The 12,922-nt window shown below is 40.0% G+C and overlaps 1 protein-coding gene across 1 annotated transcript in view; it reads left to right on the top strand.

Annotated features, from left to right (window-relative positions):
- The window catches only part of CLASP1 (cytoplasmic linker associated protein 1), a 270,724-nt gene that overhangs the window by 163,475 nt on the left and 94,327 nt on the right, over positions 1-12,922 (top strand). Inside the window, exons 17-21 of the mRNA XM_049773166.1 lie at positions 161-328; positions 2,254-2,303; positions 3,184-3,354; positions 6,504-6,527; positions 12,213-12,317. Coding sequence (XP_049629123.1) covers positions 161-328; positions 2,254-2,303; positions 3,184-3,354; positions 6,504-6,527; positions 12,213-12,317 — 518 coding nt within the window. The remainder of the gene's footprint in view (positions 1-160; positions 329-2,253; positions 2,304-3,183; positions 3,355-6,503; positions 6,528-12,212; positions 12,318-12,922) is intronic.

Genomic DNA, 12,922 nt, shown 5'->3' with positions numbered 1-12,922 from the left:
CAACAGAAGTGATTCCTGAGTGCAGAGCCAGGAGTAACCCCTGAGCACTGTCAGGTATGACTCAGACATTCTCCCCACCCCCAAAATGTGTTAAGCGATATTCTCTGGTATTCTCCTGGGAAGATTCACAGATTAATAGGAAGTTGTGTGTTTTCTGTAGGTGTTACTGGGGTTTCCACAGTCACTTCAGCAGAGAAGCAGAACACTTATACCACACCTTGGAATCCTCCTACCAGAAGGCCTTGCAATCTCATTTGAAGAACTCAGACAGCATCGTATCCCTGCCGCAGTCTGATCGCTCATCTTCTAGCTCCCAAGAGAGTTTGAAGTAAGGAATCCAGTTGTGCTTTTAGTTAGTGAGAATTGCACAAATACTATTTTTTATTCTGTTTCTGTTGTAACTCCTCTGACTTTAGATGGATCTGGCTCTTGATATTAATGGATGACATATTAAGAAATGACCATGATTTCTGTTGAGGATTTTATATTTTTAATCTTTATCGAGATACTGTGATCTACAATACTGTTAGTTGTAGTTTAATACATACATTATTTCAACACCTGGGCACCTACTTTACCTCCATTAAAATCCAAAAAACCTCTCCCAAGGGGACCAGAGCAAGTAGCACAGCAGCCGAGTGTTTGACTTGCATGCAGCTGTCCCAGGTTCCACCCCTGGCATCACTTATGGTCCTCTGAATACTGTCAGGAGTAATACCTGAGTGCAGAGCCAGGAGGAACTCTTTGAGTGTTGCTGGGTGTGGTCCAAAAAACAACAAAAGCTAAATGTTTTTCTATTCCTTCCACCACCTCTACTCTCCACCTCTGTAAGCTAAGTTCTGTGAACCAACTTCTGGTTCTGTTGTTTTTGTGCATTTGTTATTACTGTGTTTTTAAGTTTCATACATGTATGCAAGTGATTATTTTGTACCTATATCTTTCTTCTTTTATCTTCTTCATGTTATTTTTTTTTCTTTCAATTTTGAACCATACTCAGTGGTGCTCAGGGATCTCTCCTGGTAGTTCTTGGAGAGAGAACCATATAGGGTATCAGGGATAGAACCCAGGTCAGCCACATTACAAGACAAATACCCTGTTTGCTTTACTTTAGCTCTGGCTCCTTTATTATTATTTGGGGGGGGGGGCAAAACCGTGCGCTCAGAAATCGCTCCTGGCTTGGGGGACCACATGGGATGCTGGGACCGCTAACTCTGGTCCGTCCTAGGTTAACCATATACAAGGCAACTATCCTACTGCTTGTACCACCACTTCAGCCCCATTTACATCTTTTGTTTGTTTGTTTGTTTTGGTTTTTTGGCCATACCTGGTGGTGCTTGGAGGTTACTCCTGGCTCTGTGCTCAGAAATCACTCCTGTCAGGCTTGGAAGACCATATGGGATGCCGAGAATTAAACCCGGTCCGTCCTGGGTTGGCCACGTGCAAGACAAATGCCCTACCACTGTGCTATCACTATGGCCCTGGTCCCTTTACTTCTGACTGACTTCTTTTAGTATGATATTCAACCCATGTTATAGTGAATTGCATGTTCCAGCTGCATTTTCTTCCATTTCATATATATATATATATATATATATATATATATATATATATATATATATACACACACACACACACACACACACACACCATAATTTCTTGATCCATTCATAGGTACTTAGCATTTAGGTTATTTCTATATCCTTCTGTCATAGTAGTTTTGGGGATATTTTTATGACACAGTTTTGTAATAGCATAAATGGATTATTCAGTTCTTCTAAGAGAACATGGTTGAATTGGAGACAAATTTGGAAAGAGGCAATTATCATCTTTACTGTATTTCTGATTTATCTCTAGTTATGACTTCTTTCAGGGTTAGAAAGTGAAGTGCTGGGGCCGGCGAGGTGGCGTTAGAGGTAAGGTGTCTGCCTTGCAAGCGCTAGCCAAGGAAAGATCGAGGTTTGATCCCCCGGCGTCCCATATGGTCCCCCCAAGCCAGGGACAATTTCTGAGCACTGAGTCAGGAGTAACCCCTGAGCATCAAACAAGTGTGGCCTGAAAAACCAAAAAAAAAAAAAAAAAAGAAAAGAAAAAAAGAAAGTTAAGTGCTAAAACTGTTGAAATTGGGAGTTGAAAATATTGAATTCCAAATAACCTGAAATAATTACTCATCATAATTTCCTATTGCAAATTGTAGTTGTGTTAGCAGATAAAGTGTGTACTTGGTAATAAACAGAAGTCTGCCTTTATTTTCAGTCGACCCCTCTCTGCCAAGAGAAGCCCCACTGGAAGTACCACTTCTAGAGGTAAGACTTGGAGTCATTGAACTGACAGATAATGGGCTGGGCCTGTTACTCTGCCTCTGGTGTTTGCCCTGATTCAGAGTCTGCTCAGTTGTTGGCAGCCTGTGGCCTGCTCTCAGCATCCTTGGAGGGGTGCTGGAGTGCTGCTCTGCCCTTTGCTCTGACTGGCCCTATTTGAACTGCACTTTTCTTGGGGCCACTCACAGCAAGTGAAGTATTGCCAGAGTGATTTAGACAGGGAGAAGTTGAGCTCTCAGGCTAGAGATGTGCTTAAGTGGTAGAGTATAAACCTTGCATGTACTAGGCCCTGAATTGGGCCCTGATCACTGTATGGTTTGCCCAATGGGATATAGCCTACGTCTTACCAGTTTGCTGCCACTCCTTTGCTCTGATCACTTTGATAAGAGAATGCTTCACGTGATGCACACATAAGCAGTGAGAGAGTAGAATATTTTCTGAAAGGAGAAGGCTATTGGGGTAATTTGTACCACATTGGGATAAAACAGAAAACTGACTCAATGTGAACAGTTTGCGTTCTGCCCTGCTCCTTTGAGCCAGAAATATAGCGCATTACTTTGGGGCTTATAATCTTCGATTACAGGGGAACAAATACAATAGTTTGGTTAAGCTGTGTTTACTTTTAATTTCCTTCAGCATTGCCTACACACACACACACACACACACACACACACACACACACACTTGGTTAAGCTGTGTTCACTTTTAATTTCCTTCAGCATTGCCTACACACACACACACACACACACACACACACACACACTTTTTACTTGTTACTTATTTTGAAGAAATTAAAATTAATTTTAAACAATACATGTCCAATCCTAATGTAGTCCTCACTAATGTTTCCTCTGTCCCTTGAAAGGTTCCACAGTTAGTACCAAATCCTCGGCAACGACTGGGTCCCTCCAAAGGTCTAGAAGTGACATCGATGTGAATGCAGCAGCCAGTGCCAAATCCAAGGTCTCTTCAGCTTCTGGAGCGGCGCCTTTCAGCTCTGCCGCAGCCTTGCCTCCTGGGTCCTATGCATCTTTAGGTAATCACATCCCATTCCCTCATCTCCTGGGCCTGCTATCTCTAGTGACACTCTGCTCAAATGTATTTAGTAGATTAGGGGGAAAGAAGTTGGGTATGTCTTTTCCTTGGAGCATCCTTTTTGATGACAAGGATACTGTGCTCATGTGGTGGGATACATAACCATTCATCCTCCTTCACAGCAGCTAAGTCAGTACATGAGTTGCCAAAGCTTGTGCAAGCAGAGCCAGAGAACATTTGTGAAGGATTTGCCAGTGGTCGTTGTTGGAATTAGGTAGTTTCCAATGTGTAATGGGAGTGGTAGTAGAGGTTGGGGTTGGTGAATTGGGGGAAAAGGGGACAAAAGTAAGGGAGTTCTACAGGAGAATGTATTGGGGTTTACAACCATGACTTCATCTTCATGAGAAAGCCTTGTCTTTCTCTGTGTCGAAATTTTTCTAATGTTTGCTCAAAATACTAAAAAAAAGAAAAGAAAAAAATGGTTTCAAAAGCATTTATTACCTGATGCTGATGGGTTAATTTCTTTATTTTTCAATATCAACACTACCTATATATATGTGTGTGTGTGTGTGTGTGTGTGTGTGTGTGTGTGTGTGTGTGTGTGTACACACACACGCTTTAAACTGTATGTCTATACTTACAAGGCTAATAGCTAATTTAATTTTTTAAGAGCAAAGTTGTTCAAAGCCAAAAATCTAAGCACTTAACAGGATTGTTTTTATCTTGAATTCTAAATAAACGAGTACAAAGTAAATGTCATGGAATATTGAGATGGAACAACTTAATTTACAAACTTAATTTCTTTTTTTTTTTTTTTTTTTTTGGTTTTTGGGCCACACCCGGTAACGCTCAGGGGTTACTCCTGGCTATGCGCTCAGAAGTCGCTCCTGGCTTGGGGGACCATATGGGACGCCGGGGGATCGAACCGCGGTCCGTCTCCTAGGCTAGCGCAGGCAAGGCAGGCACCTTACCTCCAGCGCCACCGCCCGGCCCCACAAACTTAATTTCTAAGTCAGTTTTCAAATAAATATTCTTAAAATCTTTTGAATGAAAGCACTATGAGAGAAATTAAAGAGCTTATCAGACCTTCCATTTATTTGCTTGGTACATCCTTAAGAAGACTATGGAATCTTGGAGCCTATTTTATAATTGAGCTGTAAGTTTTAGCCAGAAACTAGCTGTAATTTTCTGAGTTGTAATTAAAATGCCTGATAGGGACAAACAAATTATGTAAAAGTCATTTGTAACATTGTTGTACTAAAATGAAAAAAGAAACTGGTCATAATAGGAACATCATTAACTTGAAAGACCTATATTCTGGAGTATTTACTTTGTCAGTCTTGTTTTCTCTATAGCAATAGTCAGATTTCCATACATTTCAATTAGGCAAAAATTAAGTAAGCCCTTTCACAGTCCAGGGCTCCTTCAGTTTTTCCCCACGTAACACCCCTGTTTGTCTGAGTAATTTTAATGAGTCTCTTAGTATGTAAATATGTAAAATATGCATATCAAATATTCACTGTTAATATATAATAGATTAAAAAAATCACACCTTTTTCATAACACCTCATATTCAGGTACACACCCATATGGGGGTCATCACTCAGTTGGGAATTTAAGTGTTAGTCTACAGTTTAACTACTTCACATTTGGTGGGTCTACTTAAGGCAATGTTAAGATGTAATCATTGAACAAGGAAGAAGTTGAGATTGCTTCTCCCATGCTGATATAGGCCTATCAATTTTAATTTAATTTTTAAGTCTGAAATAAAATAATTTTAAATATGTTTCAATACACTTGATCCACCTTAATTTATATTTGTAGTTTGTCTTTTAATTAAAAATTTGAATAAGAAACAGCTTTTTGGATGTTTGGTACTCATCGTTTTTCTACATATATTTGAGGGTGGTTTTTTGTGGGTAGGGGGTCACATCCAGCGGTGCTCAGGGGCTACTCCTGGATATGAAATCTCCTGCTCAGAAATCTCCTGGCAGGCTCGGGAACCATATGGGATGCTGGATTCGAAACATCGTCTATCCTGGATCGGCTTCTTACAAGGCAAATGCCCTACCGCTGTGCTATCTCTCCGGCTCATATTTTAGTTATTTTAATATGGATCAGGTAAACTCCCCTCAGTTAATAACAGCACTGAAATCTTTGGGTCTAATGATACAGAACTGTACTTTAGAAGCACTGATGATCAGGGTTGGAGAGATAGTACAGCAGGTAGGATGTTTGCCTTGAATGCAGCTAACCCAGGTGTGATGCCTGACATCTCATATGGTCCCCTGAGCACTACCAGGAGTAGTTTCTGAATTCGGAGGCAGGAGTAATCCCTGAGCATTTCTGGGTATGGCTCAAAAAAAAAAAATTAAATAGGAGTACTGATTATGAATTTTTAGCCCACTGAAAATTAATATCATCTTTTAGCTCAAAGGACCAGAGTATTCAGACACTTGACCATTTCTTGAGAACTCAGACTGTACCTTCCTTTTGCCTTCCCCAAATAGAAGTATAAATATATTGTAATTGTTCTGAACAAATGTATAATTCCTGCTTAGGTTGACATATTCTATGCAGAAGTATAGTATTAAAGCTGATGATCCTTTTCCAAACTTCTAGAGACCAGACACATGAGGGAAGATATGGAGTCCATAGGCCTTGACTCAGGTACCATGCTGTCCAGCTTTTTGCTGCTCCAGGTGTAGTGGGGATAGGCATTGCTAGAGCTAGCTTCTCTGAGCTTCTTTCTTGTCTCTGGTCTTCGGGTGGCTTTCTAGTATTTTAGTTTGTAGTCGTGTCCAGTCCACCCTACCCCTCAATCTGCGCATACTTTATTCTAAGGAAAAGGAACGCTTAAGAGGAAACTGTTGGCTTACCTAAAATGACAACCACACCATCAGCTGAGGCACTTGTGGGGTGCCTTGTTTGGTTTTGTTTTCCAGAGCCAAAGCACATCCTACTGAGCTGACCTAAGACCTGCTTTCCTGCTTCAGACACTGCTTTGCCATTGAAATTGTTTCCCTTTCATTTTGATTTTAAATGGAACTTTCACGTTTTGAGTAGCTAATAACATTCTGCTTTGTAAGCTTTTTAGTGTGACTAACTGTTCCCTTGTTATCCCTTCCCTTGTTTTTAATTTGCTTAAAGATGGTACTGCCACTAAAGCAGAGGGTAAGCAGTTTGTTTTTGTGAATGAGGTGTGTCTGCCTTCACCAGTCCGTTAACCCCAGTGTTACGTGCTATGCCCACTGTCTGCCCAGGCCACTGCATGGCACGTTGCACGCTGTCCCCTTCACTCTTCTCTCTGTCCCTGCTGATCCTCAGCCATACCTTTACCTTTGCTCACCCCTCCTTCCTCGCTTGGTCGTCCTGTTGTGACTTTTGGTTCTGAAGTGTGCTGTGTTGGTGTTGACCCTAAGCCCACATGGGAAAGAACAATGACGAAATATTGGCTGCTGTCCTCGTGGGCTGAACCTCTCCAGTTGGACTACACTAAAGCCTCACTTTTGCTGTGGTTTCCTTTGGTTTTCTTTTTCCTTTTGTGCTTTTGTGGGTCTTGTAGAACTTGCCTTTCTTATTTTGAAAAGAAAGTCCAGTGTCATTTGTGCAGGTCAAAGACGGTTAATGTTTTCTACCAGGTAATTTTTAGAAAAAAATTTTTTTTTAAATACCTTTCTCTCCTCTAAAGATGCTACTGAATTGTTGCCATTTCTATATGTATTGTTGACATATGCCCCCTTCATTACACTTGCTCATGTACCCATTACTTGTGTTTCGAGTGCCTTCTGTGTTTTGTGTTTGTGCTCTACAACAAGATTTGCATGGTGACATAAACTCACAAATCCAATTCTGTCTTTATAGACTACATTGTTCCAATCCATACAGGTCTTAGACTGACTCATGCTAAGGAAGATCATCCTTTTGAAAACTTTTCACTTAAAAAAATAAAAATGCTCCAAAAGAATTAAAATTTAGAAAAATCTCATCTGTGAATCATCAACTCTCAGGGATACTTGTTTTATCAGCCAGGATAGTTCTCTATTTAAGCACTATGCAAGATATCAACTCTGAGAGAAGAGTGAAGGGGACAGTGTGCAACATCAACTAAGTTTTATCTTGATATGTACAGTCTGCACAGTCTTTTTAATTCATATATTTAAGGCATTGATAAAAGGAAGAATTAACAATGGGAAAGTTTTTGGAAGATGAAGACCTATTAGCTGTGTTTTGTAGACTTACTTCATTTTACAAATTTATTATATGTTTGGTGAAATAATAGAGTTCAAGAAGAACTCTAACAGGAGTTAAGGCACATAATTTGCATGAGAGAGACCCCAATTCAGTCCCTTACCATCACAAAACATGGCCCGAAGACTTCTGAGCATTATCTGGGTATCTCTTTTAATCTCTAGCACCACTGGACCCAGAGTAACACCACCTTCCTTCTTGGGGCTTTACATTGAACTGCAGGCCAATTGGTCAAAAGTCACTGGATAGGGAAGGGCTGGCTCCTTCCCAAAATTCCTACCAGTATCCCCCAAATACTTCTCTACTCTGAAAATCGTTGTTAAATTTGACCAAGAACCAGGAAATCAGAACTGTTAACAAGCCCCATTGGGTGATTCTTAGGGTTTATATACATTTATGAAATGAAGTCTTCAAAATTAAAAATGGACAAGAAACTTTCATCATGAAGAGACCATCACTTGTGATAATAGAAGACTGAGGCTGGGTTTGTTTATGAAACTGTTGGACAATCTTCTTCCTCTTCTTTATTTGTTTGTTTGTCTGTTTAAAGAATAATTGTGCATTTTTCTTTCTTAAAGAAACAATCCTAAATATTTGCTTACTGGGCACTGTAAAATAGAATGCAATCATGACTTGAAAGAGAAGTGAAGACATGATGTGGGAAGATTTTTTATTTCATAGTGCTGTGACTAAATAAACTAGTAATAGAAATGAAGTCAGCTTCTTACTCTACCCAGCACTAGAAATGGTTTTTTTTTTTTTTTTTATCAGTTTAGAATAAGGATGACAAAGAAAAGTTTCAAAGATTGACTATTCCATTATTATGCAACAAACTAAGAACAGGGGACAGACAATAGTGCAGGGGCTAGGGCATTTGCTTTGTTCCCAGTAAATGCTGGTTCAGTCCCCAGCACCTCATAGAGTCCCCCAGATACTGCCAGGAATGAAGCCTGAGTGCCACCCCCAGAACAGGCCAAAATAAGTAAATAAAAATGCTACCGTGTGATGCCAGAGAGATACCACAGTGGTAGGGCGTTTGCCTTGCACACTGCCCATCCAGGACCAAGGATGGTTCAAATCCCGGCATCCCATATGGTCCCACGAGTCTGCCAAGAGCAACTTCTGACTGCAGAGCCAGGAGTAACCCCTGAGCAGTGCCAGGTGTGACCCAAAAACCAAACAAAAAAATGTTAGTGTGTCTGAATTCTGGTACTTCAATTATATCTTACTTTGAGAAAAAAAAATCTATATCCTTTGGGACTTAATCATATACTTCTAGCAATTTCTTACTACTGAAAAATAATTAAAAAAAAACAAAAATTTAACTTATTTTTAGGTTATCTTGTCATTATTTGGGGGTTTGATATTTTGTTCAGTAACGAGTCTTGGAAGATGAAAAATGTATCGTCTTTTGCATTATTAAAAAAGAAAAAAAAGATGTTGGAATTGTAGTAAGAAACACTTGCTTCTAATTTTTTAAGCTACAGTGCTTAGTAAATACATTATTTATAGTTTTACCAAATTGAATATCTCTACATGATGAAATAGAAAAATTCCTGAATGGCGGGGGGGGGGGGTGGTGGCAGAATGATCACACAGTGGACAGGCTTTTGTCTCACACACAGCCATCTGGGACTGACTCAGGTTTGATCACGGGCATCCTGAGCAGAAACGGAGCTCCTGAGCACTGCTGGTTTTGCCCACCCCCCCCCCCCCCAGGAAGGAAGGATTCCTGAATGATTTGTGGGTATTCATATGTTTATCCATAGTTTCAGAGAATAGGCATGTTATTGAGTACAATTTTTGGAATCATTTCAAAGGACCTGCTTAATAATAGGAGATTTTTAATTATGATTATACAATAAAATCTCTTTAACCTAGCTGTGCTATCTCTCCGGCTCCAGGTTTATTTGTGGTTTTTTTTTTTTTTTTTTTTTTGGTTTTTCGGACACACCCGTTTGACGCACAGGGGTTACTCCTGGCAATGTGCTCAGAAATCGCCCCTGGCTTGGGGGGACCATATGGGACGCCAGGGGATCGAACCGGGGTCCGTCCTATGCTAGCGCTTGCAAGGCAGACACCTTACCTCTAGCGCCACCTTCCCAGCCCCCAGGTTTATTTGTTAATGTAGCTTTTTTTCCCCTTCCTTTATAGTCTTTCTCTTTTATGGACAGTTCTTCAGTATCACTTTTCTGGTTTTTTTTTTTAAATGAAATTTTTCAATTTATCGTTCTGTCAAAACATGGCATAAATAGGAATGTTCCATTAATAGGTCAAAATATAGATCCAAAGTATATTTGCACTGTTTGTTGCACTTTCTTTGTAGACTTCCCCGCCCCCCCCCCAACTACAATAGTCTCTCTTATCTCTTTCAGAAAACATATTATCAGCAAAGCAATAGAATGAAACGAAAAACAGGAAATCTCTCTATTCAAAAATACATATCCTGAGGCCGGAGAGATAGCACTGTGGTAGGGTGGTTGTCTTGCATACAGCTGACCCTGGACAGACCGGTTAGATTCCCAGCATCCCATATGGTCCCCCGAGCCTTTTGAGCGATTTCTGAACGCAGAGTTAAGAGTAACCCCTGAGTGCCAGGTGTGGCCCAAAAGCCAAAAAACTAAAAACAAACAAACAAACAAACAAACATATCCTTCTGAGCCCAGCACACAGCCAGAGGTTCTTGAAACTCCCCCAGACTGATTTTAGGAGTCTCCCCAGGGATTAGTTATTGAGCTATGTGACTCACTGGGAAGATAGGAAACAAGTTTTCAGCACATAATGACTGAGAGTTTCTTTAATTTTCAAATTCAAGTGAAATTTCTTTTGACTTTTTTCTGGGCAGTGGGAAAAAAAAGTCTTACATAATTTGTGACCAAGCTCTTGTATATGAATTGTGGTTTCAATTTTGATTGAAACTAGGTAATTTGATGTTGTCAAACTGATAAATAAATTAGTCACCCATAGGGTACTGACAAGAAAATCCATTGAACTTTTACAAAGTAAGTCACTCAAATCTAATTCCACAGGATTTCCACAGATGAAAATATCTTAAATATGAGCCTGTAATTAAAAAAAAAATATCATTGAATACGAGGTATGAGAGTACAAAGATAAAAAAAGAATTATTTAAGCCTTAGGATCTTCTTATATAGTGTATAGAAACAAAATGTTCTAAAAAATGAGAAACTTGGATTTTTATAGCAATATAACAGTATTGAAAGGCATAGCAATTTTTTTTGTTGTCTTGTTTTGGGGGCACGCATGGCTGTACTCAGGGCTAATTCTTGGTAGACGTGGGCTTTGAGGGATTCAATTTGAGTCAGCCATGTGCAGGGCAAGAACCTTATTTGTTGTACTGTTGCCCTATTACATAATGGTACAGCAATTTTGACAACAAGAAATGAAGGGTGGGGAAATTAAGAGTTAAACATTTACTAAGAGAATTGAGAAGTGTGAGACTTGATTAATTAAAACATAGGGACTGGAGAATTAGTACAGCAGGTAAGGCATTATTAGTCTTGCCTGTGGCCAACCTAGGTTTGATCCCACCACCATATTTGATTTCCCAAGTACCACCAGTAGTGATCTGAGCACAGAACCAGAATTAAGCCCTGAGAATTGTCTATGTGGCCCCAAACCAACAAAAACAACAACTGGACCCGGAGAGATAGCACAGCGGCGTTTGCCTTGCAAGCAGCCGATCCAGAACCAAAGGTGGTTGGTTCGAATCCCGGTGTCCCATATGGTCCCCCATGCCTGCCAGGAGCTATTTCTGAGCAGACAGCCAGGAGTAACCCCTGAGCACTGCCAGGTGTGGCCCAAAAACCAAAAAAAAAAAAAAAAAAAGGCATTAAAAACAACAACTAAAACTAAGTATTTTATAGCTCTGAGTCTAGTCATTGACATTAGCAGATGCTTGATTTAAATTAGTAAGTGCATCACACTATCCAAATGACCACAGATTGACTTATTTTCTACATTAAATCCCATGACATCTATTTATTTTTATATGATTCGTTTTCTTAAGCACTGCTAACAATGAGTCCCTTCATCTTCCTCTTTTGCACCCTAGACTTGTTGGCAAGCATACTGTAAAATAGAAGTTGAGCACCACATTTCAAAAAAACATTTATTCTCCAGACTGCTGTTGTTTGTTTTTTTTTGTTGTTGATGATTGATTTTCAGTTATTGTGGATTTTTTTGGTTTGCTTCTTTGTGTGTTTTTTTTATTCCTTCCTTGTCTCTTTGAGAAGATAGCTAATAATTTTTTTCTGGAACTTGGATGTATATGTAGACAATAAAAAAATAAATATGAATACAATAAAAAGAAAATGTGAAAAACTGTTCTCCGGTAGATATCCTCTCCTCTTCTGCAGGTAGAATAGCTAGAGCCATGGGAGCTTGGTAGATTCCCGACTAGCTCAGAAGCACCTGACCTAGATGCAGTGTGGGCAGATGGTGTGAGTCTCTGCACACACGGAAGTGGGTGAGGCCCACACACAGGGACTCGACCCCCCTTGCAGGTGGTCATCAGTGCCCCTTGCTCCTACTGTAAACCATTTACTGAAAACTGTGGAAACACTTCTCTTGCTCTCTGTTCTCCAGGTCGGATCCGCACAAGAAGGCAAAGTTCCGGGAGTGCCACGAATGTTGCCTCCACACCTGACAATCGAGGCCGTAGCCGAGCGAAAGTGGTTTCACAGTCCCAGCGTAAGAAGTATATTTTATGCTCTCTGTTACTTAAGTGTCATTCATCAGTTCCTTCTACAGTTGAAAGTATTTACATTGACTTAAGGGGAGAAAATTGTGCTCTAAGAGACTATAAATTGTGTTGATGTTGGTTGGGTTAAGTTTACAGTAATCTTTCCAGGTGATTAAAATTTTTCTTTTATTAAAATGTTTTGTGTCTCTTAGCGATGACCGGTAAAACGCAAATTTTCATCATGAATGCAGTTGAAGAGTATGTGAACTGCAACCCATTTTTCTTTTGATCAGGAATGCTTCTCATATAATTGAGTGGCTGAACCTGGGGAGATTACTCTAAATGCCAGATTACTCCTCATCCCAGTGGCGATAAGTGACTCCCTTCAGAACTCTCCTCTCTAATTCTCTGTTCTCACAGTTGCAGCCTGATCCTCTCTTCTTGCTAGTGTGGACTCTTGCTTTGCTCAGCTGCTTTTGCTTCCATTATCGCTTCTTGTAAATGTTGAGTCAGTTGGTTTAATAGCTTCAACCTTGAAAGTAGAATGAATAGCCAGAATATTCTGAACACTCTAAGTATCCAACACTAGCACCTCACTTCCCAGCTGTGTGGA

The sequence above is a fragment of the Suncus etruscus genome, chromosome 5, assembly GCF_024139225.1.
Source record: "Suncus etruscus isolate mSunEtr1 chromosome 5, mSunEtr1.pri.cur, whole genome shotgun sequence".
Lineage (NCBI taxonomy): Eukaryota > Metazoa > Chordata > Mammalia > Eulipotyphla > Soricidae > Suncus > Suncus etruscus.
Note: the sequence above shows the minus strand (reverse complement) of the source record. Positions and strands in the feature narration are given on the sequence as shown.